Source organism: Artemia franciscana, chromosome 13 (genome assembly GCF_032884065.1).
Source record: "Artemia franciscana chromosome 13, ASM3288406v1, whole genome shotgun sequence".
In the NCBI taxonomy this organism is placed as follows: Eukaryota; Metazoa; Arthropoda; class Branchiopoda; order Anostraca; family Artemiidae; genus Artemia; species Artemia franciscana.
This window is the reverse complement of record NC_088875.1, coordinates 27,849,308-27,876,810: the sequence shown is the minus strand read 5'-3', so window position 1 is coordinate 27,876,810 and position 27,503 is coordinate 27,849,308. Positions and strand designations below refer to the sequence as shown.

Below are 27,503 nucleotides of genomic sequence, written 5' to 3'. Positions count from 1 at the left end.
AAGCATGGTTCTTTCTCCCTTTTCAGTTCTTTGGATTTTTAGTTAAAAGTGTCAATTACTATTTGAAAACCATGCGATTGAGGATTTTCAGGTGTTTTCATGTAGTATTTTAACAGATAAATAGACCACAAGTCACAACTTTAACAAATCATTTCTTTTCTTCTAAAAATCCAGCACAAAATCCCACGCTTTCACAGGATTTTTGGTTAGCCAAATTCATCAGATTGTCCAACCAATTATCCTGGTCCAAATGAAATATCCAACAAATGTCCAGCAGCTTATCCAGGATAAAACAAAAAAACGGAGTTTTCGGACACGCTCCGAAATATCTTTTATTTCGGGCTATTTTTATTGGAAAATACCACTTTAGGTATTGTATTAAGATATTGAAAAAAAACGGCAAATTTAAGCCCCCCTCCTTCAAATATTGAAAATCAAATTTTTTCCCCTCTTCCTAAATCTCAGTGAATTAACTCCATTGCTGACTCTGTGGGGCTATGGGCGATATTTTTCAATGGTCTGTGAATTAGGAGGATACCCTGTTTTAGAGGAAATCTAGCGTAAACATATCTATATCTAATAATCTTACAGTAGAACTTATTAATTTCAGATGAGACCCAGAGACGGCGGGGATCATATTGAACCTCCTACTCCAGAGCCGTCTCCTATTCCTGAGCGCGTAAGAAACTCTTCCAATAGGATCCAGGTATCTAAGCCACTATCACAGCCATCCTTTACCCCAAGACGAAGTAATTACCCTCGAGGATCGGAAATATCCTTAACAACAATAACTGAAGAGCCTCAGTCCTGGCATTCCGGCCACGAAATTGTTGTCAAACCGGAAGTTGTTGTGGAGACAACAACGTATAATAATGGTTGTTCAAGTGGTAGTAATCGACAGTCCTCATCGTCTTCGTCTTCAAGTGGTAGCGATAGTGTTGTAAGTATTCGTTTCTTTTGATATATACCCAGGAATACAGCTTAATTTACTCCATTTGTTTGTAGAATCTGCATCAGCGGTAGGGTGTATACTGTATTCTAGGAGAATTTTTTCCAAGGTCATATTGAGATCCAATATTCCAATTTTTGTGCATATTCCCTTAGTTCTTTTAAAAAGTTTTAAGCATGGTGATTGGGTAGTTCTTGGATAATGTTAAGTCTATTGGGTAACTGGGTAATTGTCTATACTGATATTCTCTTTATCAGGATTTTTTTTTTTTTTTTTTTTTTTTTTTTTTTTTTTTTTTTTTTTTTTTTTTTTTTTTTTTTTTTTTTTTTTTTTTTTGTTGCACTTGATAGAAAAACAAACGATTATGGTAGCTGCCTCCCAGAACTAAGTTAGTTAATATTATTTACTTTTTCTTTAATTTCTTTTTTTTCTGTTAAAAGTCAGAAAACGAGACAATAATCAGTCTTGGTAAAAAAGATAAAAACAAAGGAGCCATTTTTTCTCCTTTTCAGTTTTCTCTAATATATGTATAGGAGAACTGTATTTAATCTAGGATTAAAAAATCTCTGTTCATGTTTATCGATTCAGTGTAATATCGTGTTTTTTGATTCATGGACTTGACTCCCAAATAGAGGCGAATTTCCGCGGTTGGGGAGATTCTTTGGGTGAAATTTGTCAACTAATTTGAAATTTAAAAAGGTGGCTTGCATCAAGACAGAGAGAATTTTTCGCGGGGAGACTCCTCCGAAGAATTTTCTTTGGATTTCCTTTCTTTTAAATCTGCAGCAACGTCCTTTTCAAACAGTTGGTGGAAACTATTTTTTCTTAATGAATGCACACACACACAAAAAAAGCTCTTTGGGAGGGAGTGGGTTTTTTGTGTTTTGTTTTCAATGAAAATACAAAAAAAAAACTATTTTCAAAACCTAGAGTGGGGGTCATTACTCCCCCACCCCAACCCTCCCACACCACCAGATTCGTGCCCCTTCTAGTGGCTCCATTCTTACTTTTCTCCCTGTTCTAATTTTTAGCAACATATGCTATTTTAAACTATTCGTCATAGAATATTGTAGTTTGGATGTACATGAATCTACATATCTCTATTACAAAATTTGAGTACAAACTTACTAATTATGAAAGGAATAAAAAAGAAAGTAAGAAAACAAAAGAAGATATGAATAACTGACGAATTGAAATCAGTACAATAAAATTTATGCTTCAGCAATGTTTATACACAAAAAAAAAATTTATGCTTCAGCAATGTTTATACCACAAATATTATCAAAAATCTATACCATCCTATTCACTACTTACCTGTATCATGTGATAGTTGCAATAAATTAACTCCACTTAATCCAAAATATCATTTTCCAGTGTACAAATTCGAGCTCCGACAGCCTTCCAGATAGCCCCGTCATATCCCGTTCTTCACACGTGACAACCAAAGTAACGGCGACAACTAAAGTCAAAGTAGAAGTTCATACCCCTACTTATGGTAAGATCCTATTTTTCTCTTTGATTCATTTTAATCAGTGTTAGGTCACAGTGCCAATCAGTGCCAACCCCCAACCCCACCGCCACTGGTAATATCCTTATAAAGTAGTTCCACTGAATTCTTGCCGAATTTTTTGTCTCGAGCAAATTCTGTTGTCTTATAATTTTTGTACAACCAGCTGAAGAACATTATTTTGTAAGTAATTCAAGGAGTTCGCAAGTCACTAACCATAGTGAAAGGTGTTTGGGGAGATGAGGGCAGTTACAAAAATGTGTAAATTACATATTAAAAACGGGCACCTAATTTGTAAAGTGTGTGTAAAAGACGAACGATTTGTCTTTCAAAATAGGAGATGTAAGATATATTTTGGATTATTCCCCCCCCCCTCTGGAAGAAAGTTGACAACACCCACGCAAGTCATCGTTTTCTACTTAACGCACATTAATAAGCTTAACAGCCATACCACACCAAAGTTCATTATTGTTTATATACATGTTTATTTTTATTGTTGTTTTTCAATCTAAAAAAGAACTATTTGTCTTTCCCCATTTCTTCCTCCTGGTGAATGTTTTGACTGTCTTCTCTAAACACTTAACTTCTGTTGAACAGAGAAAAAACGTATAAGAATTAGCGTTATATCCTTTGTTATTACTTCAGTTAGATTCTATGAACATGAAAATTTATATATGTGCCTGCCGCAATGGGCAGACTGGATACCCTTTCCCCTCCGTGAGTACATTATGAAATCTTGTAATTTTCGAAAAGGTATGAGATTTGTATACAGAACAAGTCGTTCGTTATTTAAGAATCTACGGTACTTCAAAAAGTGCTAGGTCCTATATGTCGTCTAAAAGTAGACTGAAGACTTCCATAAAAAAAGGCGGGACATATTAATTAGTTGATTTTTAACTAAGTTCAAGTATTCGCTGCCCTTAAATAATTTTGCTCAAGTTATATTTCCTTTCCTATTTATCTTCTGACCACCAAAAAAGCTGGCCAAGAACAAGAAAACTCATGTATACCTTGAAGTTAAATCTATGAAGTGTCCAGATTTTAGGTGATAAAAACAAAAAAGTCTTTTCTTTGTGTATTTCTACATGCAAATCAGGCATACAGTTTTGATCTGATGAGTACACTTTGAAAAGTGCGCTTCTTCTGCACTGCCTTAATTAGTAGTTCTGTGAAAGGTTACATGATTAAGATTAGGACTAATTATTTATTGATCTCAATCTCCTTTTTAGACCATCGTGTACGGCGAAACAGACGGGACAGTTCAAGCGGAAGTGGACGCTCTGACAGTGAAGATGAAGCCCGTCGTTCTCGTAGCTCCAATGCCGTGCAGTATAGACGTGGTAGATAGTGATGCCTGAAATCCGTAGAACCATCTGATAAAAAGAAAATAAGGTTTTGCCTTTGCCTGATTGCATATAGTACAAAACCTACCTCAGATTCATAAATTTGGTTTGATGTACTTTTTTTTTGGAGACGGACTTTTGTTGGTCGTTTGTCTTCAGCTCTAGTCTTCTGTTTATAGGAGTCTTTGTGATTTTTTTTTCTTTTTTGTTTTTTCTTCTTTATTTAGAGCTCGTAATAGGAGAGATATAACTTGAAAGAGTTTCGAGCATTATGATGACTGTCCCAGACTGTCTTAGATTCGTTTAGATTGGCTTCCAAGCTACTCATGTTTATAATCAAACCAAGTTGACTTTCATCTGACTCATTGCTAGGTTGTAGCCACGGTTGTAACCATGATAAAAGTCAGTTTGAAGCCTTTCAGTGTAGATCATTTGATAAATTACGATTAATTCACAATAAGATATAATGTATAAACTAAAAAGTGTCATTATAAGTTGTATTCGAAGTAACTGTATGAAAGGGAACCCCTCTTAGATGTGCATATTGACTTTGTACGTTTTTAAATTTCGTTTGATCACTTTAAACCACTCATGGTATTGTAAGAGAATTATAATATTTTTTACTTGCTTGGAGGAAGAAACTGATAAATATTTTAAATGAAATGAAAATAATCTTGAAATAGGTTGACTTTTTTTCTGGATAATTTAAAAGATACAAGTTTGTTGGGAGCACTCGTTTTGACGTATACTGGTGACACAAGACGGAAAAAAACTTTCTAGCAAAGGCCTGTGTTGTGTTATAGTCAAAACAACGTCCCACTTGATTTGAGCCTTTGATGAACTCTTACCTTTTTATTTTAGCTAGGAAATTCCCTAAAAATGATGAATAAAACCCAAAATGACTAATACTATTGGTCATTTTTAGATAATAATTTAAAAATTTTCATCCTAAAACCCAATACCCAAATCCATTCCCCTCTGGGGTCAGAACATGAGCTAACATAGAAACACACGCGAAAGAAAAACAAACTCCGCTCACACTTTCCACATTTCTTTTTTTTCAGGTTACTCCATTGCTTGTCTGAAAAAGTCCTGGTCTTCACAAAAGGGGGTGGGGGGCTAACTATAAAAACGTCATTGTTCTGCAATACGTAAGCAGTACGAATTATAGGTAATTTTTATGGTTACTTTTTACTTTCAAGGGTTCAGAGGCTCAAACCTGAATTCCCTCGTCCGGGAACGACCTGGATGGAAAAGAAAGCAACTTTAGTTGCATTTGCACCCAATCTAAACGAAATGTTGTAGTTTTTACCATTGTTCTATTATTTTGCTTTCTATTATTCAGTAATATTTGGTTTTCGAATCTTACATTTTTATCTTCCTTCTATCCTTCCTTTTTTGGTTTTAAGGATTTCCCAATCTGTTTTTTTTTTTTTTTTTTTTTTTTTTTTTTTTTTTTTTTTTTTTTTTTTTTTTTTGGATCCATGGACCGAGAAAGTGGGCCAGTTTTGTCAATAGTTATCCTTTACCCAACATTTTTAGAGGAGGGAACGGTGTGATTTTTGTATGTCCCTTCAAAAATCTCGATAATACAACTTGTAGGATTTTTGTCTTAGTATTACCAGATCTAATTGATGTTTGTTTCTATGACTGTGTTTTAAGAAGTATTTTACTGTTTTAACTAAATTTGCAAGCTGAAAGTTTTAAGTTGTGACAAACTTAAAAATGTCTATTTCCTGTTGTGTCTAGAACTTGCCAATTTGTTATGATTTGATGCTATTTTGATTGTGATCAATTAAATTATTGTGAATTTATTTATTTTTGAGATCTGGAGTTCTACCTTCTGTTTTATTATTTTGGGATTTATGACGTGTTTCATTTTTATTCTCTTTTTTATAAACTTGCTAATGCAAAAAATTGATTGGTTTTTAAAATATGTAGACTAAATTATTCAAGTTTTTAGAGAGGAAAATAGTTAATTTGATAATATCGCCGTTCTGATTTTTTTTTATTTCTTTTAATTGAAATTTTTTAGTCGTTTAATATGTCTTTATTTGCTTCTGTTGTGTATAAAACAGATGGCTCACTTTAAATCAACAAATCATTTAACCCAATTCTTCTTTCTTGATCTGATTCATTTCTTGCGACTAAAATGGACTTTCTACTCTATATTCTGTTTCATATTTAGATCTATTTCACTTTTAAAATTTAACTTCCAACTTCTTTAAAACACGGGCTTTTTATCCCAAAAATGTTACCATCTATTTACTAGCAATAGCATTTAAAAATTGAAATAAGAAACTCTGCTTGGTATAAATAAAACATAGACTAATAGTAATTCTAAGCAAATAAAAGGGTATTTAATCTTAAACCTAATGTCTATCGCATATGATTTTATCCTTGTTTCTTACTTATCACTTTTCTTTTACTTGATAGATCGGAGCAAAACATTTACATATTACTCACTTTTATTATACAGAGCTGCTCGATTATAACAAGTTAATAACTGAAGAATTTATTTATTGGTTTCTACTTATTTCAGTTAATTGTTTTTAGAAGTATCTTTCTCTGATGTATGAATTCGTACTTTAATTCTGAAATTGTCAAAACTATAAAATTTGCCTAATAAAGAGAAAGCGATCTATTAAAGTAACGTCACTCTCAATAACTAAAGGAGAGTCAAACAGAAATAAGACTGTTGGGTTCGTAACAATAATCTAGGTATTTAAAAAATGACGCTATCTCAAAGTTGTTTTGAGCATTGTATTTAAATTTTTAATATAGAAGTATTTTTGTATATGTATAATTAAACGGGTGTTACTCGTATAAATGTTAATATTTGCATGTATAGATTTGTGCTATTTTAATTTTGTGAGATATTAGTGTGTATAATTAATGTCGGTTTTAAAATGAAGTTTTCTTTTATATATACAATATATGTATATGTATATATACATACATACATACATCTATGTTTCTACCTTTTAGCTAAGAATATAGGTAAAAAGATTAAAGAAATAAGAAACAAGTTTCTTTTCAAATGAAAATAAAGAGCGGCATTAAAATTTTAAATGAGCAGAATGATCCTGTGTACAGTAGGATTCTGTCATTATTTGCTCACGTATTCTATTATTGAAAATTAAATTAGATCGACTGACTATTTCTCCGTCTTCTGTCAAAGTTATTCAGCGATTCAAAAAAAAATGCAACTTATTATATAAGTGTGTGCCAAGTAGGCCTATGTTTAGCTTTAATGCAGTTGTTCTCAAACTTTTGAGAATGTCTTGCATAGTGATCCCTTTCAAATTTATTCGATGGTTCACGATCTATTTATTAATGATTAAAAGTCATTTCTATCTTAGATTATATCAGATTTATATAATATACACGTGTTCTGTGCAACTCAGATGCTATTCAACGCGTCTACTTTGTTTTGAGAGTAAGTAGTTTGGAAAGGCCGATCCGCAATCACACATGGCTGTGAATGGAACCCGCAGTCTTAGGGTCATTTTTGAAACACTGGGACAGGACTCTATTGGCCATTTCCGCATATTACTACAACACTTCCGACCAAAGACATGCTTTGCACGCCACCGTCTATTGAATAAACGGCCTCTTCTTGAATCATGTTATCCTCTGCTGTACTACGGTTTTTCTTGCTAGGAATTGATACATGTTGCGTCGTCACCTTTATAAAGATTATTTCTTCATCAAGATATCGTCATCGATGTTAAGTCATTTTCATCAACATGTTTTCTCAAAAATAAATGTGAAGATTGAAACAGGGTTTTAGCTAAGCTGAATTTTCTGACAAGATAAGAGTTGCCAGTCCATGGAAGGAAATATAGAAGATATTTTGCGAAACGAAAGAAAACCGAATAAATTTCTGACTTGTCTGTTTCAGTAAATAGTGTGGTATAGGAACTGAGTTAAAAAGTTTCGAAAGAAGATGGCGATAGAAACATAACTTATCTGTCGCAAAAGAAGCTTACGATAGCCATACTCGGCGTTCGATGTGAGCTAAAAGGAGTTGTTGTGTGTGCTTTATTGAGGAATCAAAGGGGAGACCAAGGTAAGTAATCTGATCAACTGGCTTGATCCTACTGTTCCCGGGACGAACATCTGCTGATGGTGCGCATTTTCAGTTGAAGAATGGAACTTACGACTTTTCAGCATTGAAACCAAGACCGAGTTTTGCACACTCATTGTAGAAAACCGTTGCTAATGCGCTGGATAGTGCGAAAAGTTCAAAATGTAGTCTGTATAAAAGACGAGAGACAAATTGAGACCGGCGAGGATGGAAGACGAGGGAGCTTGGACTGCGCTTTGAGAACTCCACTGTTGAAGAGCGAAGGGGAAGAAACGGCACCTTGCTTCCCTTCATATTCAGACTGAAGGAAGGCATTTGACGGAGAGAATTCAGCAGAAATGTACGAATTCCGCTTGGAATCAGGAATAATATAGGTGAGCACTGGGAAGATCTTTTGAGACTTTTCTCCAGAAAGAAATTTGGCATTGACAAGCTTGCTGAGAAGTCTCTTCAACTATCACGCTCAGGTGTATGGATAATTCTTTTGCAAATTTCCGTTTTGTAGAAAGACGAATATCTGAAACCCAACCAGAACGAGGGCGCGCACACTGTAGCCGTAGATGGTATTGAAATTCTGATTTTCACAAGCTTCAACAAGGACCGGATTACTTAACAAAGGCTTTGTGACACCCCAGTCGATAAATTTGAGAGGTACATTGGCTTTTCTGGAAATCTCCGGGCTTGACCGATCTGTGCAAGATAGATGTCAAGAAACACATGCGTTTTATTTATATCAACGTGCGTGTTTCTCATAAATAGCTGGAACGGAGCATGAATCTTTTATAGGACAGAATCCATAGCAGTTGCAAATAAGTCACATTGGATTATTTTCCAGTCTCTGTAAAACTGAGCCTGGGGCTGACGCGGTCGTGAAGAAGGAACAGACTGAACGGAAGGACAAGAAATAGACGGTAATATTGGAGGGTAGTATGACAGTTGGAGGTCAGTAACGACGTAGAAGAGGGATACTTGAAGATCTGTTGGAACAGACTACGTGGTTAAGGTTTGATTTGTGGCTGGTTTGATGTATGTGACTTCAAAGTTTTCGGCAGAATCCTTAGCCGATCATCAAAATGTCAGACAAAATAGAAGCATGCAATGAAATGTCACTTAAAATCACCGATAATAATAAATTTGTCCAACTAGTGAATCTTAGAAAGACGAGACCTACGCAGAGTGAGAAAACGTCAAGGAATCCCATTGAAAATCCGCAGAATCACATTAAGCATATAGAGAAACCTACTATTGAGGTTTCAAGCTCCCATCTGCAAAAATGTGGAATTTTGTGTTTTCACAAAAGAAAGATCACGGTCTCTCACTTCTGGTAAAAGATACAAAATTATGAATCTGATGGCTTATTCTAATCCCTTATACAACATGAAGAAAACCTATAATTCTCCTAAGTCGTTAGGTTTATTATGAAACCTTAACGACTTACAACATCAATTCGTTAGATTTGTTTTTTCTTCTTTTTTCTCCTTCCTTTATTTCAAAGAATAAGCTAACTATGTTTTGTACCTTATTTCATTTTGAGCAAGCTAAGAAATAATAAATAAAAGGTTTATTCCTAAATAAATATAAGAAAGTTATGAGGAAAATATACGAACTTAGGATTCTCTTATACTGTACATGCGCAAAAAGTACACGATGCTGCCAAATATACAGGCGATCCCGAACCCAATCCCTACCCAAGGGATATTTGAAAGCATATCTTTTGATTTATATACTTTGGATTTCAAACGATCAGCTACTGCTTCAGTGAAGTCCGCGCCCTACAAAAAAGGAAAGTGATTAAGAGTGAAAGCAAGTAACAAGCTAGGAAACTATTCACTTGAAAAAAAAGAAAACATACATGAAGAATTAAATTGGTTCACCTATGAGAAAAAGTATTCGACATTTAATCCCAAAGAAAAATTGGATTTTTGTTCAGTTACAACTTTGCCCATATACAACCCAACCTTGACAACAGATCACGCTGACAGTTTAATACGGGTAATTCTAAACACGCAACCAGAAACAAAAACCTGATATATAAAGCAACAAACATCCTCAATATCCATTATTGAGAGGTGCATTTACAAATTACAGAAATCCGTCCGGCTTTAGTAATCCTTGCGGAGATTCCGTCCGTTTTCGTGCTTTGAAAAACTCTATAGCTTTCCGCAACGATTTGGTCAAATCAGGACGGATTCTTGGCGAGGTTTTTAATTTAATAAAATCGTGACTATGGATAAAAAAAAAACTTATGATCTTATAACATTGGTTCAAGGCTACCCCAGCTTTTATGATACTGTTCACCCAGGCTATAAAAAAAGAAAGATAAATGGTGTCATTTAGCTCTCTATTGCTCAACAGCTTTAGGAGGAGGGTCACGCTAATGTATTTGTTTGAAAACTTTGCCTTAAAACGTAGCGTTTTCTGGGCCATCCTTCGAAAAGATCCGGTTGGATTTCCGCAATGTATAAATAAACCATTAAGAAGCAACAAACATCCTCAATATCCATTATTAGACTCAATCGGTTCGAATTTTAAAAAATAAACTTATTTCACCCTGAACTTTACTTTGGACTTCAAATTTTGCATGATTTTTTACTATTAGATATGTTCAAAGTTAAAAAAAAGTGGCTTTCCAATTCAAGTCGTATAATAATTGGTTTTAATTAATTTAGCCATTATTTTTTCTTGAAATTGTTATTCTTTGTTGCCCCTCAACCGTAAGGAAATAAAAAAAAATATTTAAATTCCCGTTTTCAGGAACCCAAATTTAGAAAGAAGTTTCGGAAAATAGAAAGCTTGACACGGGGTATCGAAATTGCATGCTTAAAATAACCAAAGAAAATCAAAAACGATATCATCTCTATCTTCTTTCTATAGGGGTTTTTTTCGAAATACATTATGTCTTATCTGGAAAATGGGATTATTTTATGCGTTTGGGTTTACAAGAAACAATCTTACTCTAAAAATAAATATCAGACCTGATATATAAAATATATCATACCTGTTCAATCCACATAAGTGGGAAAACGTATTCTTTAGCTAAATTGGCAAAGGATGGCAATGGGTAGGCTGGTCGAATTTTTATATTCGCCTGGAGTCTTTTTCTTGCGCTTAGTGGAACGGATACGACGGGGTCTAGATCCATGTAGGTTTCATGTAGGCTCTGAAAGTAATTAAATCATAATAGTATGGCTTGAGTAACTACATGTCCTCTGCACTCCACGCAACCCTTCAAAATTTGGCTGTGCGATAACCATTTCTATAGTTCTCCAGTCGTTTTCCATGTGAATTGGTAAATTCCATAAGAAATGGAATATTTTCCATTCCCCTTGAATCCCCATGAACAACGTTCTATACCAAAAATGTCATTTTACAGTTTTCAAGTCGGCTGACAGTCTCAAAGACAAAGGGATCATTAGCATAAAATTTCTCAGCACCACAGGGAGCCCCCGAAGCAGTTTTGGTATAAGTTGATAAAGGATCTTCAACAGTTGTAAAAGCTAAGGAGAGGCTAATTTTAAAACAAAGGTACCTATAATCTCTGACCAATTGCTAAGCGAAAAGCTGTCTAATCAATGTGCATACAGCATAAATAATAGACACCTTCTGTCCGCAAAGATCTTCAATCAAGGCAGTTAGCACAACAGGAAACTTCATAAGCTGTTAAACTATTCAATGAGACTTCTTTTGAGCTGATTTTTAATGTTTTCCAAGCAGAATATTTTAGGGACTGCCCTTTCTGGAATTATAAAAAAAATTGTGCTGTGTTCAATCAAACAAACAAAATTTATGCTTTTTAACGGTGTAAGTTTCATTAAATCTGAATATCTCTATCTCTAGCACAAAACTGGAGAAGTTAAATGATTTTTCTAAGATTTCTGGGAAAGTGAGTGTCGGCTTTTAGTTTTCTGTCGTTTATTTGGATCTCTTATCTTAGCAATACAAGTTACGACAAGACCACCCAACTAATTCTTAATAGTTTGGCCATACAATTTAGTAAAGCTTGTAATGGACGATATAGGGGGATTCTTTAAGGTATCGAACGACCTTAAGGAAAGACTATCAAGGAACAACTGAGTATATCGATTTTTTAGCTCTCTACGTAACACCATACCTGTATTTAATAAAGTTCTTAATTGGGAAATCTGTGTAGATCAAACTTGGCTCAAAATGAATTAGTCATTCAGACAAAACTTGCCCCGTTCTGCGAATGACTAATGTTGTTATAGCAACCCGCAACTTTTGTTGCAGTTGAGTATCAACAGCCAGTCCCAAGCCTGGAAGAAGGAGGAGGGTTGGTCGGAGGGCTAGTAACCCACCACCGTAAAACTGATTACTCAAGAAACAGCAATAGATAGCCTCGGATTGACTTCTTCTTTGATGATGACTAACGCACGCCCCCGGACAGGATTCTTGAAAACGACCGAGTGTTTTCGTATTGGATACTGGAATGTTAGAACAGTTAATCAAGAAACACAGCCAGGAGAACTCAGCAGTGTTATGAGGACCCTTGATAAGTTCCGTATTGACATTGCTGGACTCTCTGAGACCAGACTTACCGGTTTTGGTACTTTGAACAGTGAAACATACCATATTTTGTATTCTGGACTTGAAACTAGAAAAGAGGCAGGTGTTGGAATGGCATAAAGTAGTCGGGCCAAAAAATGCCTAGTGGACTGGGAACCTATTAACGAGCGAATCCTTCGGGCTCGCTTTGTCACTTCTCAGGCCAAATTGACAGTTATTGTTGTGTATGCCCCAACCAATGATACCGTTGATCAGACAAAGGATGATTTTTATCGCGTGTTGTCAAATGTTGTTGCTAAAGCGCATCGGCATGATATTGTGACTTTGTGTGGGGACTTTAACGCTAAAGTTGGAAGTGATGCCTCCTATGCCCCAGCTATCCTTGGTAGGCATGGACTGGGGGAAATCAATGATAATGGCGCACGTTTAATTGACTTTTGTGCGACTCATGAACTTATCGTCGGCGCATCATGGTTCCCTCATAAACAAATACATAAATATACTTGGAACTCGCCTGATGGTGTAACAAGAAATGAAATAGACCATATTTTAATTGCCAAGCACAGGCGACGTTGTTTAGAGGATGTTAGGACCTTTCGAGGTGCCGACTGCTATTCCGACCATCAACATGTTGTTGCTAAGTTTAAGCTGAAACTGAAAACTGTCATAAAGCCCCAGCGGTCAGTAAAAAGGTTTAATGTAAGAAAGTTGCAGGACCCTTATGTATTACAAAAGTATACATCTACTTTGTCAAATAAATTTTCCATTCTAAGGGACGAGTTGTCAATTGATAATCAATGGGAAAAGATCGTCGAGTCCCTGAAAGAAGTGGCACAAGAAGTTGTGGGATATAGCAAGAAGAAGAAAGAGCAGTGGATATCTGAAAGTACCTGGGATATCATTGATCAAAGGGCAGAAGCCAAAATTCTCGTAGATAGACATGAGCATAATAGGACATGCACTAGAGAATATCTTGATGATTTAAAAGCGCAGTATAAGCGTCTCAATAAACAAGTCAAAACACGGACAAGGAATGATAAGAGGGTGTTCCTCGAAACTATGGCTGATCAGGCTGAAGTAGCCGCCAGGCGAGGAGATAGTCGTACTGTGTACGCTATAACGAAGGAGCTTGCGGGTATTTCGAAGGCTTCTTCAACTCAAGTTGAAAACAAAGAAGGCATCTTATTAACCCAGACGGATGACATAAACCGACGTTGGATGGAACATTTCACCGAGGTATTAAATCAGGTGCCTCCCACGACCTTTTTAAATATCCCTGAAGAAACACTGTTTGATCTTGGAATATATTCCAGACCTCTCTTGCTGAGTGAAGTAAAAGATGCTCTAATGACTTTGAAAAACGGAAAGGCAGCCGGTAACGATGGCATACCCCCAGAACTGTTGAAAGGTGGTAGAAACGCCCTAGCAGCGCCCATGTTTGAACTTTTGTCACGTATTTGGGAAGATGAAAAAGTCCCGAGTGAATGGTCAAAGGCAGTAATTATAAAACTCTTCAAAAAAGGACAAAAGACTAAATGTGACAATTGGAGAGGCATCGCTTTACAATCAGTAGGCAGCAAGGTTTTGTGCCAAATTATTCTCAATAGAATTCAAAGTAAAGTGGAGAAAGTTCTGAGAGATGAACAACATGGATTCCGCCAAAACAGATCGTGTTGTGACCTAATATTTAGCCTGAGAATCCTGCTCGAATAATCTAACGAATGGCAGGTTCAATTACTCGTAGTATTTATTGACTTTCTCAAGGCCTTCGACTCGATACACCGCGAGACCATGTGGAAAATCTTAATACAGTACGGGATCCCGATTAAAATTGTAAATATAATTAAAGCGCTTTACCTCGATATTAAGTGTGCAGTACAAACCGAGGGTGGCCTAACGGACTGGTTTACCGTTCAGTCGGGTGTAAGGCAGGGCTGCATTCTATCGCCACTGTTATTTGCCATAGTCATAGATTTTGTGCTTCGTGGATGTAGCTTCAGTGAGGGTCTACAATTAAACCCACTAAGAACCCTCCATGATGGTGTTTTTGCGGACGATATTGCACTCTTCGCTCACGAATCAGAAGATATACAACACAATATAAATGAACTTGAGCATGTGGCAAATGCTGTTGGACTCTCCATAAACGCTAACAAGACTAAATCAATGTCAAATGCAGTCATTCCTGACTTACCTGAGGGACTTTTGGTCAACAATGAGGAAATTGAAGTAGTGAGTGAGTTCAAATATCTAGGCAGCATTCTTACGCAAGATGCCAATCCTGAAAGAGAAATTTTGTGCCGAATAGCATTGGCTGGCTCTGCCTTCAATTGTATCAGAAATGTTTGGAGAAATAGTAAATATTCCCAGAAGCTAAAACTCAGAATTTATAATAGCAATGTCCTCTCCGTCCTTACATATGGTTGTGAAACTTGGGAGTATCACTGCGCAACTAGGAAAACGACTATGGGCATTCGATAATAACTGCTTAAGATATATTTTGAATATACATTGGACTGAGAGAATAAGAAATGATGAGATTTATACCATAACAAATCATACCCCCATCCTTGATACCATTAGAAAGCGACGATGGATGTATTGGGGGCACATGGTGCGAATGGGTGATGGAAGGCTACCTCATGACATATGGTGTTGGATACCCCCCGGCCTCTGCAAGTCAGGGAGACCCAAAATGACAGTTGGCAGGATGTTAGAGAAGGAGGCGAAGCTGGCGAGGTCTTCGATGGAGGAGCTTTGGTCGAAGGCTCAGGACAGGTCGTCGTGGCGAACCACTGTTGCTGCCTTATGCGCCCTCAGGCGTGGGAGGACCTAAGTCTAAGTAAGTAAGTCAATTACTGTCCAAATCCTAATAATAACGGGAGAGTACACGGGCAACAAACCGATATCTGAGTTGTTACTCCCAGTTTCGATCTTTTAATTTTTTACTTTTCCATCCTTTCTTATGGTCTATATGGCTAATCTGTACGACAATTTTGCTTTGCAACAGAAAATTCAGTTTTATCTTAGTTGATATACCAGCACTTTTCCTGAGAGCCAAATTATCCTACCCTGCTTATTTATCACTGCCATTACTGACCAAAGAACAAATTAGCTGATATAATTCTATTTACTCGACTATTGAGTGTTTGAAAGGTATCTTTCAAATCTGTAATCGTGTTTTTCTCAAAAGTGCTCTCTACAAGTATAGTGCTCGCAAATACAAAAAAAAAAAATGATATTGTTAAGTAGTTTGACATGCCAGGTAATACTGTATATAATACTTAAGAACAAAGAAAGTACAAAAATCATGCATCTTTATCAAAGAAATCAGCAGCGACTGAATTGAAACATCAAAGAGCGCAGTTTGCAGTGATTGTACTATTACCATGACAAAGCGTATCTAGTAGATCAAAGTCCGTTATAAGTGGACCGTCCCACTTATAACGGTACCAAGTTTATAGAACGGTAATATTTGCATAACGGTAACAAGTTTCTACGGTAACAAGTTTCTTAAACAACTTTGCAAATCAAATTAAGTTGTGGGATTAATACAAAATCTCTTCAGAAGGAAAACGAAATTGCTTGAAATTGTAAATAAAATTCGGTGAAAGCAAGAGTGTAGAGATAACAAACTGCTTAGAGCAAATTAAACCGGAACTGCGAATAGCAAACCCTTAATGATGGCAAAGAAAAGAGCAATGTTTCAGAGATTCAAAATTTACCTACGAACTGTACATCGAACTAAACATCTTGCATGATGTTACCCATTTTTGTAAAATTGTAAACTGGCCTCGACAAAGAAAAGCTCATAGATAATTATTCAGCCCAAAGGTAATCTTCCAAAACTTAAAACATTAAGTAAAGTTTCTTCGCCCATAGCGAGTCACACAGCCAGCCTGAAACCATATATTCAATGCCTGATAAAACCTTTAAATCTTTCATAGAAAAGAAGTTTACATCAGTTCTTTTGTGACATTAAAGACAAAATCCCTACACTAAACAATCGAATCTTACCTTTTCTGGTGATAGTCCATCAAAGTCATTAAATAATTCCTCCCAGTTTGTAAGGTAAAAATGAGGAGTTGACATTATCACTGGTGATCCAGGCTGACATCTATCTTTTGGCATAATGGCTGTGCGTATATCACACTCTTCCAGTTCAAACTGGTTCGGACAAAAACATTCTGACCCAGGATTATCGCTTGGACCCGCTACAGCTTCGTAAGGGACAGTATATCTGAGGGTAGTAATGCCATAGTGGACCGTATCTCGCTCGTATCTCAGAAAGAGGGACCTACAGTGATATAACGACTGTTATCAAAACATTCTAGAATACTTTTAAAATGCAAGAGTTTTTAATTGTACTCATATTTGTTATGTTTTAAGGTTTACTTTTATTATATGGTGTCACATCTGTCAATTCAGATGATAATTTGGTGGTATTATTTTGAGGAAAATGTAGATTAACTTAACAATCATTTACTAATTTTAAGCAACTCACTACAATATATAACTAAATACCTCCCTGTATCTATCCAATATGAATGCGACAAAGAGGCCGAAATACTCACTGACGCGAAATAGGATGCTACGTAAATGTGGTCGTTTAGTGTTTGACCCTGAAGATATATATTACTCTTTACCACAGTTATTTTAATGATCATGGTCAGACAATGAGGATGTCTCAGATAGAACTGGGGAATAAAATAAGACGATAAATTGGGCAGACTTGATTCTATAGAAAGAACTTTGACTATGAGGCATACTAGTATCACGTCACAGAAACAAATCAGACTTCAGGTATTCTAAAGACGAAATTTGTTAGAACTTAGCTTATCCTGTAAGCTGAAGTCCTTGGCCATGATTGGTTTATGATATGACTCTCTAAAATGAAAGGTTTAATAATTCTATAAATGGTGATTTAGGGCTCAAAGGCAGGGCCCTTTTAGAGCCGCAGAACCTGTTTCAGATGTCAGTGTCTTTTATGGCGCTGTGTGACAATGATGTATCTAAAAAAAAAACGGAATAATAATTACTGAAGTCAAAAAATAAAAAGACTATTGAATTACTATATAAATGCAATGTTTAAATTCGCACACTGAAAAAACTGACTGTTATTTGATATTACCGTGGTCCATGACTGTTTAGAAATGGGGATATGAAATTGATTCAAAATTATTGAGAAGAATATTGAGTTTAGCTTTGTTGAGGGCATTGAAATGTAGAACTTACAAAAAAAATATATATATTTGAGTGAATTAATACAGGGGGAAAATGACTATTACAAGTTCCATGGTCCATGGAATGAAAGTTAAAGAAGTTATGGTCCTTCAAGGTTTAAAATTCTGTAGTTGCAAGTTTAGTTTTTTTTCAAAAACTGCACCAAAAGATAAGAATAAAAGAAGAATAAAACCTATGGAACATTAGCATTGGAATTATCCAGGCTTTACAAACTTACCTGCAAAGGTCTGGGATGAAGACATACAGTTTTTCACTTGGGTCGGGTTTAACTGTATATGGGCCAAACAGGGTTCCATCAGTTCCATTTATTTGATTGCAAGAGTTACTTTCATCTCTTTCTGGCCAAATATCGAGTTCCCTTTCTCCATTCCAGGAAACAAACCTACCAAGTTTACTGTATCCGTTGGAACCATTGTCTATTTCAATGACTCCTTGATAGCTCTCGTTTTTCTGTAAGAAAATTAGCAGGCTGGTTGAATATAACTGACAAAATTTGTTTAGGTAACTGTAGAAATTGAATAGAATGTTTCTTTTCAGTGAAAAGAAAAAAAATCACGATTCTTTTTAACAGTGTCAATGATGAATTAATATGGTGACGAATTTTAAATTATTTTGACACATAAGAAAACCAGGCTACATTTTATCTATAAAAAACTAATAAATACAAAAAGGTTATGTAATTAGACCATGACTTACAACTTTCTGTCCTTATTTATTGCACGATACAAATAAGGCAATGGTTCAAAAACGGAATTCTAGGTTTGCATGTGTTTTGTTAAATGTTATGGCCAAAGGTATGAGCTCTCTTTAGGTTTTGCTAAAAATAATCATTATCAATGCGTTTTGGATCCAGCAAAATTGTTTAAGAAGATCAAGTTGTCCCAAAAAAATTTCTAGGGAGAGCAGGGTGGGTGGTCTGCCCTAGTTTTCTCCCTTGAAGGCACCCATGATGTACACTTACATCACTATAACACGGTAAGCGCTTTGTACAAGCAAACAGTTTTGGCAAATGACCATCCCTCTGACCTCATTTGCCAATTCGATCATTTCCATGATGTAAGACTACATGAAAGTTGCTTTGCCTTATAGCTCTACTAGAGAATTTATGCTTATTTTTTGCGAAATTGAAACACTCTATGCATAGATTGTTATTGTGCATTAGAATCTGTTACTCCCCACTTAAGAAAGATGAATGAAGATGAACAGAACTACATGGTTACATCAATGAAGATGTTTAGATATGCTTATACACTACTGGATATTTATTGGACTGAGAAGTTCTTTCTTGAGGTTGAATCCAGGAATGCCAAAAGTGAAAATAGGACCATACTCAAAAGAGCATCTTAAAATGAAAATAACATGTTCACACATTGGTGATTGCAAATCAACGAACAAGTAATTGGTAACAGTTTTCCTGAGCCACAGAAAATAAATGAATGATGATCGTGTCGTCCATTACAGAGTATCGCTTGTTCTTTGTAAAAATACTATTTTCAAAACGTACATACCAAAATATCATTTCACAGACACAGCCCCCTCCCTTTCCAAAAATAGGCAATGTCAGTGAAAATCAGGTTTCGAGTAATGCATCTTTTAAACGTTCCATAGTGAATGCTTTTGAACACTTTGCTCCCCAAAGACTCAACTAAACATAAACAAAATAAATGATAACTAGCTATATGCATGTTAAATGGGCAGTAAGATAATTAGTTTCTACCTAGATTAAATCAAGTATGTTCATTTAATGAGGCTTTTAAAACTTTTTATGGTTTTTGCAAACCCTTTAGGGTAAACTAACCTTTTTTAGTGTCAAGTCAATAGCTCTTTTTAACAGATATTAAATCCCAGACTACACAGTTTTCTATAGAACAACCAATTTTTATCCCCGTTTTAACAGTTCTTCAGTTAAATGTTCTGTACATTTTCTTGGAAACATTTTTAATACCTGCAAAATTATCCAGCAAAATGCAAGAAAAATAATCCAAATTCAGCCTTTTAGGAATTAAACCAAATTTTCTCGACTTTTAAAGTTTTTTTCGCATTTTAGCATAAAAAAAAGTTGAGAAGGGGCTGTATTTTGTTTGCTTGTTAATTTACGCACACGTATAAGAACAATTCCCAACAATAAAACACTAAATACTAACTTTGTAGCAAAATCTAGTCCAAAATTAACATTGAGCCTCCAACACATAAGAAAACAGAGCTTAAAAATTCTTCCTCCGATGCTTGTTACATTATTATCGAAACCAGTAATGTATTACTGGTTTCTAATAAAAGTCTTTCTCCGATAATTGTTTGCATTTTAATTCTTTCATATGCTTTGGTACCTCAGCCTCTTCTAATACTTTTGTAAAAACATAACAAAATTTTGGGAACAAAGTCTTTTGAATATATAGGGCATTAGGTCTAAATTACTTAGCAAAAAATAAAAAATCTCACGATTTACCCCAATATTTCTTTTCAAAAGCAATCCCTCGAATCGAGTAGCTGGCACAGGAATGCCTGTTTCTTTTAAAGCCTTAAGTCCTGCACTGTCATATCCATCTTCAAGAAGGTTCCGGACTGTTTCTGTTATAAACGCACCATCATCATAGTCAGTTAAAGCATCTTCTAAAAATGAGAAAATCCAGGGGTTACCCTTTTTTTGTCCTTCCATTTTGCCACCGATTGCCTGTAAAAATAAATCCTTAAGTATTACAAGAGATTTGTTGCAATAATGGGTAACTCATTGTTAACATACTGGAAAGCCTTCTTCCTTCACACTCCGCTGAAAGCTTCTGCTTTGACTATGGTAATAAGTCTTATATTCCTTCCCCTTGTTGGCTGCTATAAAGTAGAACGGATACGACCTTTATATATCTGGAAGACATGCTGCGCCATCTTATTCATTCTATTCAGTAAGATTGAACCACTCATTCATAAAGCGAAATCGATAGGGTAGAAAACCGAAGTAGGGTAAATGAGTGCTGTTGAATTGAAATGTTAAATGACAAAAAAATATAAAAGATTATGCAAATAAGGACAAAACAATAAGTTATAACATCTGGGCTAATACTTTGATAAATAAAAAAAGACAAGTTCATTAAATAAATTCAAGATTGAAATTGGACATTTAATTGACTGCAAAACAATAGATCATCTAACTAACAACACGGTATAATATTAGTAATAGGGTGCCTCTAACTGGTAGAATTGAGCCTTCAAAAGTTTATATTTTGCAGAACAAGCTCTATACCTAATTTTTTGTTTGAACACACGGTCCCTATGGTGAGGGGAGGAACAAATAGAGGTCAAAGTCTTAAAAACCTCTAAATATTGCTTGTAATACATTAAACGAAAGAAAAATCTGCCTTTCCTTGAACATAATCCTTATTTTTATTTAATTTTGAGGGAGCTAAATGCAGCAAAAAGGCAAAAATAAAATATGTAAAAAATGTCTGTTATTTTTTATGTCTACAGTCCATTATTTGTTCAATGAATTATTTTCCAACGGCTAAACTTTGTGGGGAACAAAATAAACGGCAAAAATGGGAGAAGAGGGCTAAATTACAAGTTGCAGAATTTAACCGTTTTCCTTGATATTTCTTAATCAGAGTTTTCAAAAACCGAGATAATAAACTTTTGGACTGGAAAGGCATTGACATCTACCCTTTTCGTCACGAAGACTGAAGACTGAACACGAAGACTGTTATCCACTATTGCATTATTGAACACAAATTTTGGGAAAGCTGGGAAAGTCTGTGCATTTCCTTTCTTTGGGGAAAGAATACCAGAAACTCTCAAATTTGTGGTTTTAGGGCCAAATTCTCGTGAGAGGTTCTTCCTATTAATATGGAGAGAGGATTAAATTTCTAGTATCTCTTCAGGCGGAGTATCTCTTCAGAAAATATGAATGTGATTAGGCTGTAAATGGAATTTTACTCTCCAACTATTATGAAGTATCTTCTTGAAGTCAAAGATTATATTTATATTACACTATTAGGCGGCTTTTTATTTAAATCCACTTATTTTGATAAGATCCTATTTGGTTAGTTTTTTTTTTTAATTTTGTTTTTTGACCTGGTCCAGGGGATTATGGGTTTTTGACACTATATGTTACGGGGTATCATATTTTACCAGCGAATCCTCCTCTTAAAATATACACGTAACAACCTGCGGCTAAAGGAAATTCTGTAATGTCAGGTACTGTCAGTGGATCAGCTACCCTAATCAGTTGTGGGAATGTGGGTCTCAGGCTTTCTCACATGAATAGCAACTGCAAATTTCCTTTTTATTCATGATCATACATCAAAGAAAAGGGGGCTGCTTGATCAGATGACACCAAGGCAGTGAGGATGAACAGCATGATGAAAGGGATAATATGGCATTGATTCCTCCGTTTAAAAAAATATTAAGAGGATTTTTTTCAGGGGCTTTTTTTCAGTTTTGAAGTATTGTAAATGCGAAGTTAAACTTTGGTGTAAAAGCTAAGGGTGGATTAAAACTAATATGAAACTAATAATAAATGGAAATCAAATATACATACATACATACATATATATACATATATATATATAAATATATATATATATATATATATATATATATATATATATATGTATGTATGTATGTATGTGTGCGTCTTAGCTCGTTAGCCTATGTTACCCATAGCATGGGTCGGCAGGCTGAATGCTTGTGATCTTAGGAGTTTGGTGAAGATTTTACATATATTTATTCAATCAAAAGAAGAGAATATTTATTAAGAAGACATGTGGTAGTAGAGTAGTAGACAGGTTTAATAGTAAAAACTTGACAGCTGTTGCTGATTTGTGTTTCTTTACAACATATACAAAATCAAGCTACACTTGTAAATATAAATAAAATTATAAATATTAACACTTATTATACATTTTGACGAAAACCGGGACGAAAGAATTACCATATCGGTTTGTTCTTGCTTTAACGGGAACTAACTTATCTTGCTTTCTCGTTCTTGATGGCAGAGGAATATACTAGAGGGAGGAATATACTAGAATAACTAGAAATTATAGCATAGTAGTGAAGAGGACAAAAACTACTGAGAGAGAATCTCAAGTCCACAGTAGATGAGTAAACTTAAATCATTTTGAGAAGGATCCAAAGTTTTAGCAAGTACAATTGAATAGTGGATTTTACCTTATATTTTGTAGGTATTTGTCAGGCTTGTTGTTTAAATGCCTTATATTTTCTTCTCAATAATCTCAGAAAATAATTTGGCGCTAGAAATATTTGGTGCACCGTCGTCGACAGTATTGGCAGCATGCCGGCCCGCCAAAGCATTTGCGGCGGCAGGGCGGTGACATATTTTCGACGGAGCGCCGCCTATTTTCGGCCTGGCTTCGGCAACTACACAATAGACCATAGCTTCCAAAAAGCTAAGACTGATAAAATAAATTAAAGAAATAGCTCGAAACTTATATCAGTAGCCCTAAGCTACTGGGTTAAGAGAATACTCATGAAAAGAAAAACTTAAAACAATATGTTTCGCCCAAAAACAGGCCCAAAAACTTTTCCTCTATTAGCAAGTATTAGTAATACTTTTATTCAACCCAGTTACAGGAATTGGAATGTCTTTAATCATTCCTGACAAAATACTGAAAGATTTAGAACGTACAGAAATAGGGTCTCATATTTTATCCCTAATTATTTTTCTCAGATAGGTTTGTAACTTACAGTCCATATAGACTGGGGCCAGCAAAGCTTAATGTAAACAAAATATTTTGAAGATTCGTTGCATTTATAATCGAAACTTCAAACAGGGCCAACATTTTTTTTTTCCAGAAGACCTTTAGGATTCAGAGAGACACAAGAGGGCTTCAATGAAGAAAAAAACTAGGAAAAAAATTCTTGATTTTTTGTGACGTCAAGAATTGGCCCAAATTCTTTTTTTCTCTTATCGGCTAGTAACTTACAAAACATGCAGATTTGGGCAAGCAGACCTAAGAGGTAAAACATATATTTAAAAAACAACAACAAAAAATAGTAGTTTATATTCCTTCGTCAATCCCAAAATGGCCCAGAGACATTATTTTTCTCTAACCAGAGCCTTAACCAGAACAATAATTTTTGAAAAAAAATGCTTTTATAGTGATTCATAGTGTGATAAATTCGAATTTTTTCTTGCTCCGATTTTCTTTGAAGTTTCAAGTCACGTCGAAAGCTCAGGGAGATTTTCAGGACAAAGGGAATCTCAATTAAGACAAAAATTAAAGAAAGAATCTGGACGCACTCGTTACGTCTAATTTGTTATTTAATTGTTTCCTTTCAATTAGCAAAACGAATTTTTTTAATGAATTAACTTGACATCCACTTAATTAAGCAAACACTCGGTTACAACAAAATAACCTGAAAATTATTAAATAAAATGGTGGATTAAGGTTCAAGTGTAGTCAAGGGTACTTACAGAATCGGGACCAGGATGACATTATAAAAAACTACAATTTTTCACAAATTTTGGCCGAATTATTTAGCTTTTGTCTAAAATTTAAATTACAATCTTTGGTAGATTTTCAGCTAAAACCGAGAAAAAACCCTCACAAATATCGTACAAACAACAGGTCTTTAGGGACAAATACTTTTATTAGACAGTGAAAACAATAACAAAATCTCTGAATATTTCGGTCGCATACAGAGTTGCCGTCCTCAGCTGCATAATAAAAGGGTTTGTCCCTATTGAAATGTTACTTGTAAGTCATGGAAAGGCAGTGTGGTTTTCGAAAATACGTGCCTCACAAATATCAAAATATAAACAAATAATAAAACAATGTCATGTAAAACAAATAGAAATTGATTAAGAAAAATTATAACATATGTTTTCCAAAACAAAGTAAAGGGGCAGATTAAAACCTAATCAATGAGTAACTAATATCTAAAAAGAACGAAAATCAAAATCAATAATCCCATGAAACCAAACATGATAGATGCTACTGTAGTTGGATACTGAAATCTGCATAAATTAATATGAATAACGATCTCAAACCCATAACAAGCAGAAATTAACACAAGCAGGAGTAGGGCTACCACCTCCTAAGCCTTCTAAAGACCAAAGCATCATTTATACTTTACTGAAAACAGAATATACTTTAAACAGTTTTCTTTTTTAATTATAGAATAGAAAAAAGAAATACTAAGACTTTTAGGAATTAGTATCAACATATATTAAACGACCAGTCTGCTTTCATTAGTTCTTTCAACAAATTTTGATTATTGTGATGATTTTCTTTTTTGTTCTTGTTGATGTTTCGGCACAAAAATTCACACTGTTCTAAATACACCTTCCGAAAATTACACGATTTTGCTTTATACTTTTATACTGGAAACATACGGCATATACCAGTAAATTGTAATTTTTTTCCTGTCAAGATTACCCAGAAAAGTTTCTATGAAGTTTTTTTTTCCCAAATCTGAATTTTAAATTCAGATGTGTCCTATCAGAAGAAAACGTGTAGATTGAGTGTAATGATGATTCTTGAGTGTAAAGAAGAGCAAATCTAAATATGACAAAAGCGAGGTTTAAAAGCAAGGAAGAAAACCCCTAAAGATGTCAAATATTCCACTTATGCTCTACGGTGACAAAATAGGACTGATACACACGATTTCAGTAGTCACATTGGACTTTTACGTATGTTCTGCCAGCTGTCCAGATATCCAACAATTGACAAACATCGTAATTACTATTTAATATTTAATGTCAAATATCTTGGCAATATATGCTGTAAGTTCGCCAACATAAAACGTCAGTTGCTTTTACTGAATTTACAAACGGACGCCAACAGCGTAAAGTAAGAAAAAATAACTGAATCTTGGCAAAAAAAGTGCATGACCTGCCATTTTCAAAATAAATGACTGTTGTATTGCGGGTCACGAGAGGTATGAAACATAAATTAAACTAGCAATACCCTTTGGAAAAGGAGGCTTAGAACTAGAAGGTGAGGAATTGCACAATACAAGTAAGCCGCTTCTGGAAGACTAAGCTGGGTGCATAGCACGTAGCCTCATACTTTTTTTGCAAAACACCCACAAATATCATAAATATGAAAGAATTTCTTTCATAGAATTTGCCGTTTTTTTGTGAGCCTTGTCTTTAGGTATTTGTTTCTTTAATAACTTATTTTAAAAATTTGACTTTTGTAAATGTAACTTAATTAAAGGCCGAGTTCGTCATTGATGTTTTGGTCAAAATTCCTTGTTTTAATTGTGAAAATCGTGAGTTTTTTTCTTATACATTCTTCTCACGTGATCCTGCTTTCTGTTTTATAAGTTAGCAAAACCTTATCATTCTTGGAAATTTGGTAAATTATGCTAATTCCCATATTGCGTTTGATAATCTCTCTCTACTTGGAAGTACGTCTATTTGGTCGGTCATATGCTTCTTAAAGTGAGCTTGAGATTCAGAGCCGTCCTTGTGAGGCGTTTTCTTTTCGTTATCCGTAACATCTGATTACTTGTGAATTGTTCAAATTTCTAAGATTTCTAAGTCTAGTTTCTCGTCTTAGGTCATAACCTAGATCCCAGTTTCAGAAGATTTCCAACTATTGAGGAGGATCCAGTTCCAACTATTGAGGAGGACCCAACTGCAAAAACTAATTTTACCGTAATTAAGCTACTAGGCTACACTACATCACAATCTTCACTAAAATCGCAATTTAATCGGACTGACAAATGTAGTATTACTCAGCAAGACAACAATGCCACGTAGCAGAGTGAATGATATTAGTGTCATTCCATTTGATGTTTGATCAGCTACGTAGGATTTTGATGAAATTCTTAAAGCGAGAGAGGATTCCTATAAGGCTTTTGCTGAAATGATGGGAAGATTTTTGAGTTCAATCTTTTTCAACTCGAACCTATTAGGTTGATAAGATGTTTTACTTTGCGAAAGGAAAATCTAATTTTCCTTCAAGAAGATGATAAGGTTATCATAAGGAAAAATGTTTGATCAGGCTATTAGAAATTGCTGAGCAAAGCCAGCCAACTAGAACAGACCTAAAAAATGCAACATATATGTATGAGGCGCCTTTTGAATTAGGGAAGCCTGATACTTATATGCACCATCTGTCAATTAGTTCCAAATGCAAACTGACTTCAAGTTTTTTTTGTGAGAGTTAACAGCAAACAGTGGTTGGTTATATGATAAGGTGGCCAGCATGGTCAACAAATCTCGTTTGTTTAATACAGAAGTGTTTCTACTTTTGACTAGTTATCATGTGTATTGTCAATGTATATGTCCTTTTATTAGGAGTATTAGAAACTGGACCAGAAATCCTGAATTTGTACCAGAAGGATAGTGAGGTTTTGATTTTATGGTTTACAAACAAGGTTTTTCTAGCCAGGTGGGGTTGGTTTGGACCTTTTGACCAAAAATATAAATGCAGATTTTGAGGGAATTTGAAGAACAAAAAATCTAAAAAAATCTCAAGTATTCCTTATTCTAAAAGGTATATAGAGAAGATCAAACTTCCGTTCTCCATTCATAAACAAACAAGATATTTGTGATCCCCTAATTTTGTTCGGTTCAACTTCGACCTCTCCTATATTTCTTTTACCTAATTTCTGTTATATACCACACACTAACCCAAGGCAGTTTGTTCCCTCTTTTGAACTTCTAGGCTTATAGGAACAAAATCCTTACTTCAATACACGCAGAAAATTTCTTTTTTATTGATTTTCAGTTTAAGTTTCACTGCTTCCAGTTGTTTTGATTTTCACTTCATCCTACCCCTCCACGTCTGTGCAAAACTATCATGACTTTGATGCCTTTGCAAACTGTAAAATTGTTTTTCTTAATAGTTGGTTAAAATACAAAATAGTGACAATTTGAAAACAAAA

At 34.9% G+C, this 27,503-nt stretch overlaps 2 protein-coding genes across 4 annotated transcripts in view; one reads left to right on the top strand and one right to left on the bottom strand.

The window, feature by feature from the left end:
- The window catches only part of LOC136034755 (protein patched-like), a 110,598-nt gene extending 105,370 nt beyond the window's left edge, over positions 1-5,228 (top strand). For both annotated transcript variants that reach the window (XM_065716138.1, XM_065716136.1), the window contains exons 21-23: positions 611-940; positions 2,324-2,444; positions 3,686-5,228. In XM_065716138.1, coding sequence (XP_065572210.1) covers positions 611-940; positions 2,324-2,444; positions 3,686-3,804 — 570 coding nt within the window. In that variant the 3' untranslated portion in view covers positions 3,805-5,228. The remainder of the gene's footprint in view (positions 1-610; positions 941-2,323; positions 2,445-3,685) is intronic.
- Positions 5,229-9,435: 4,207 nt separating this feature from the next.
- LOC136034758 (lysosome membrane protein 2-like) overlaps positions 9,436-27,503 on the bottom strand; it is a 34,538-nt gene continuing 16,470 nt past the window's right edge. For both annotated transcript variants that reach the window (XM_065716144.1, XM_065716145.1), the window contains 5 exons: positions 20,104-20,328; positions 17,875-18,107; positions 16,431-16,710; positions 10,888-11,049; positions 9,436-9,661 (listed from right to left, as the gene is read on the bottom strand). In XM_065716144.1, coding sequence (XP_065572216.1) covers positions 9,497-9,661; positions 10,888-11,049; positions 16,431-16,710; positions 17,875-18,107; positions 20,104-20,328 — 1,065 coding nt within the window. In that variant the 3' untranslated portion in view covers positions 9,436-9,496. The remainder of the gene's footprint in view (positions 9,662-10,887; positions 11,050-16,430; positions 16,711-17,874; positions 18,108-20,103; positions 20,329-27,503) is intronic.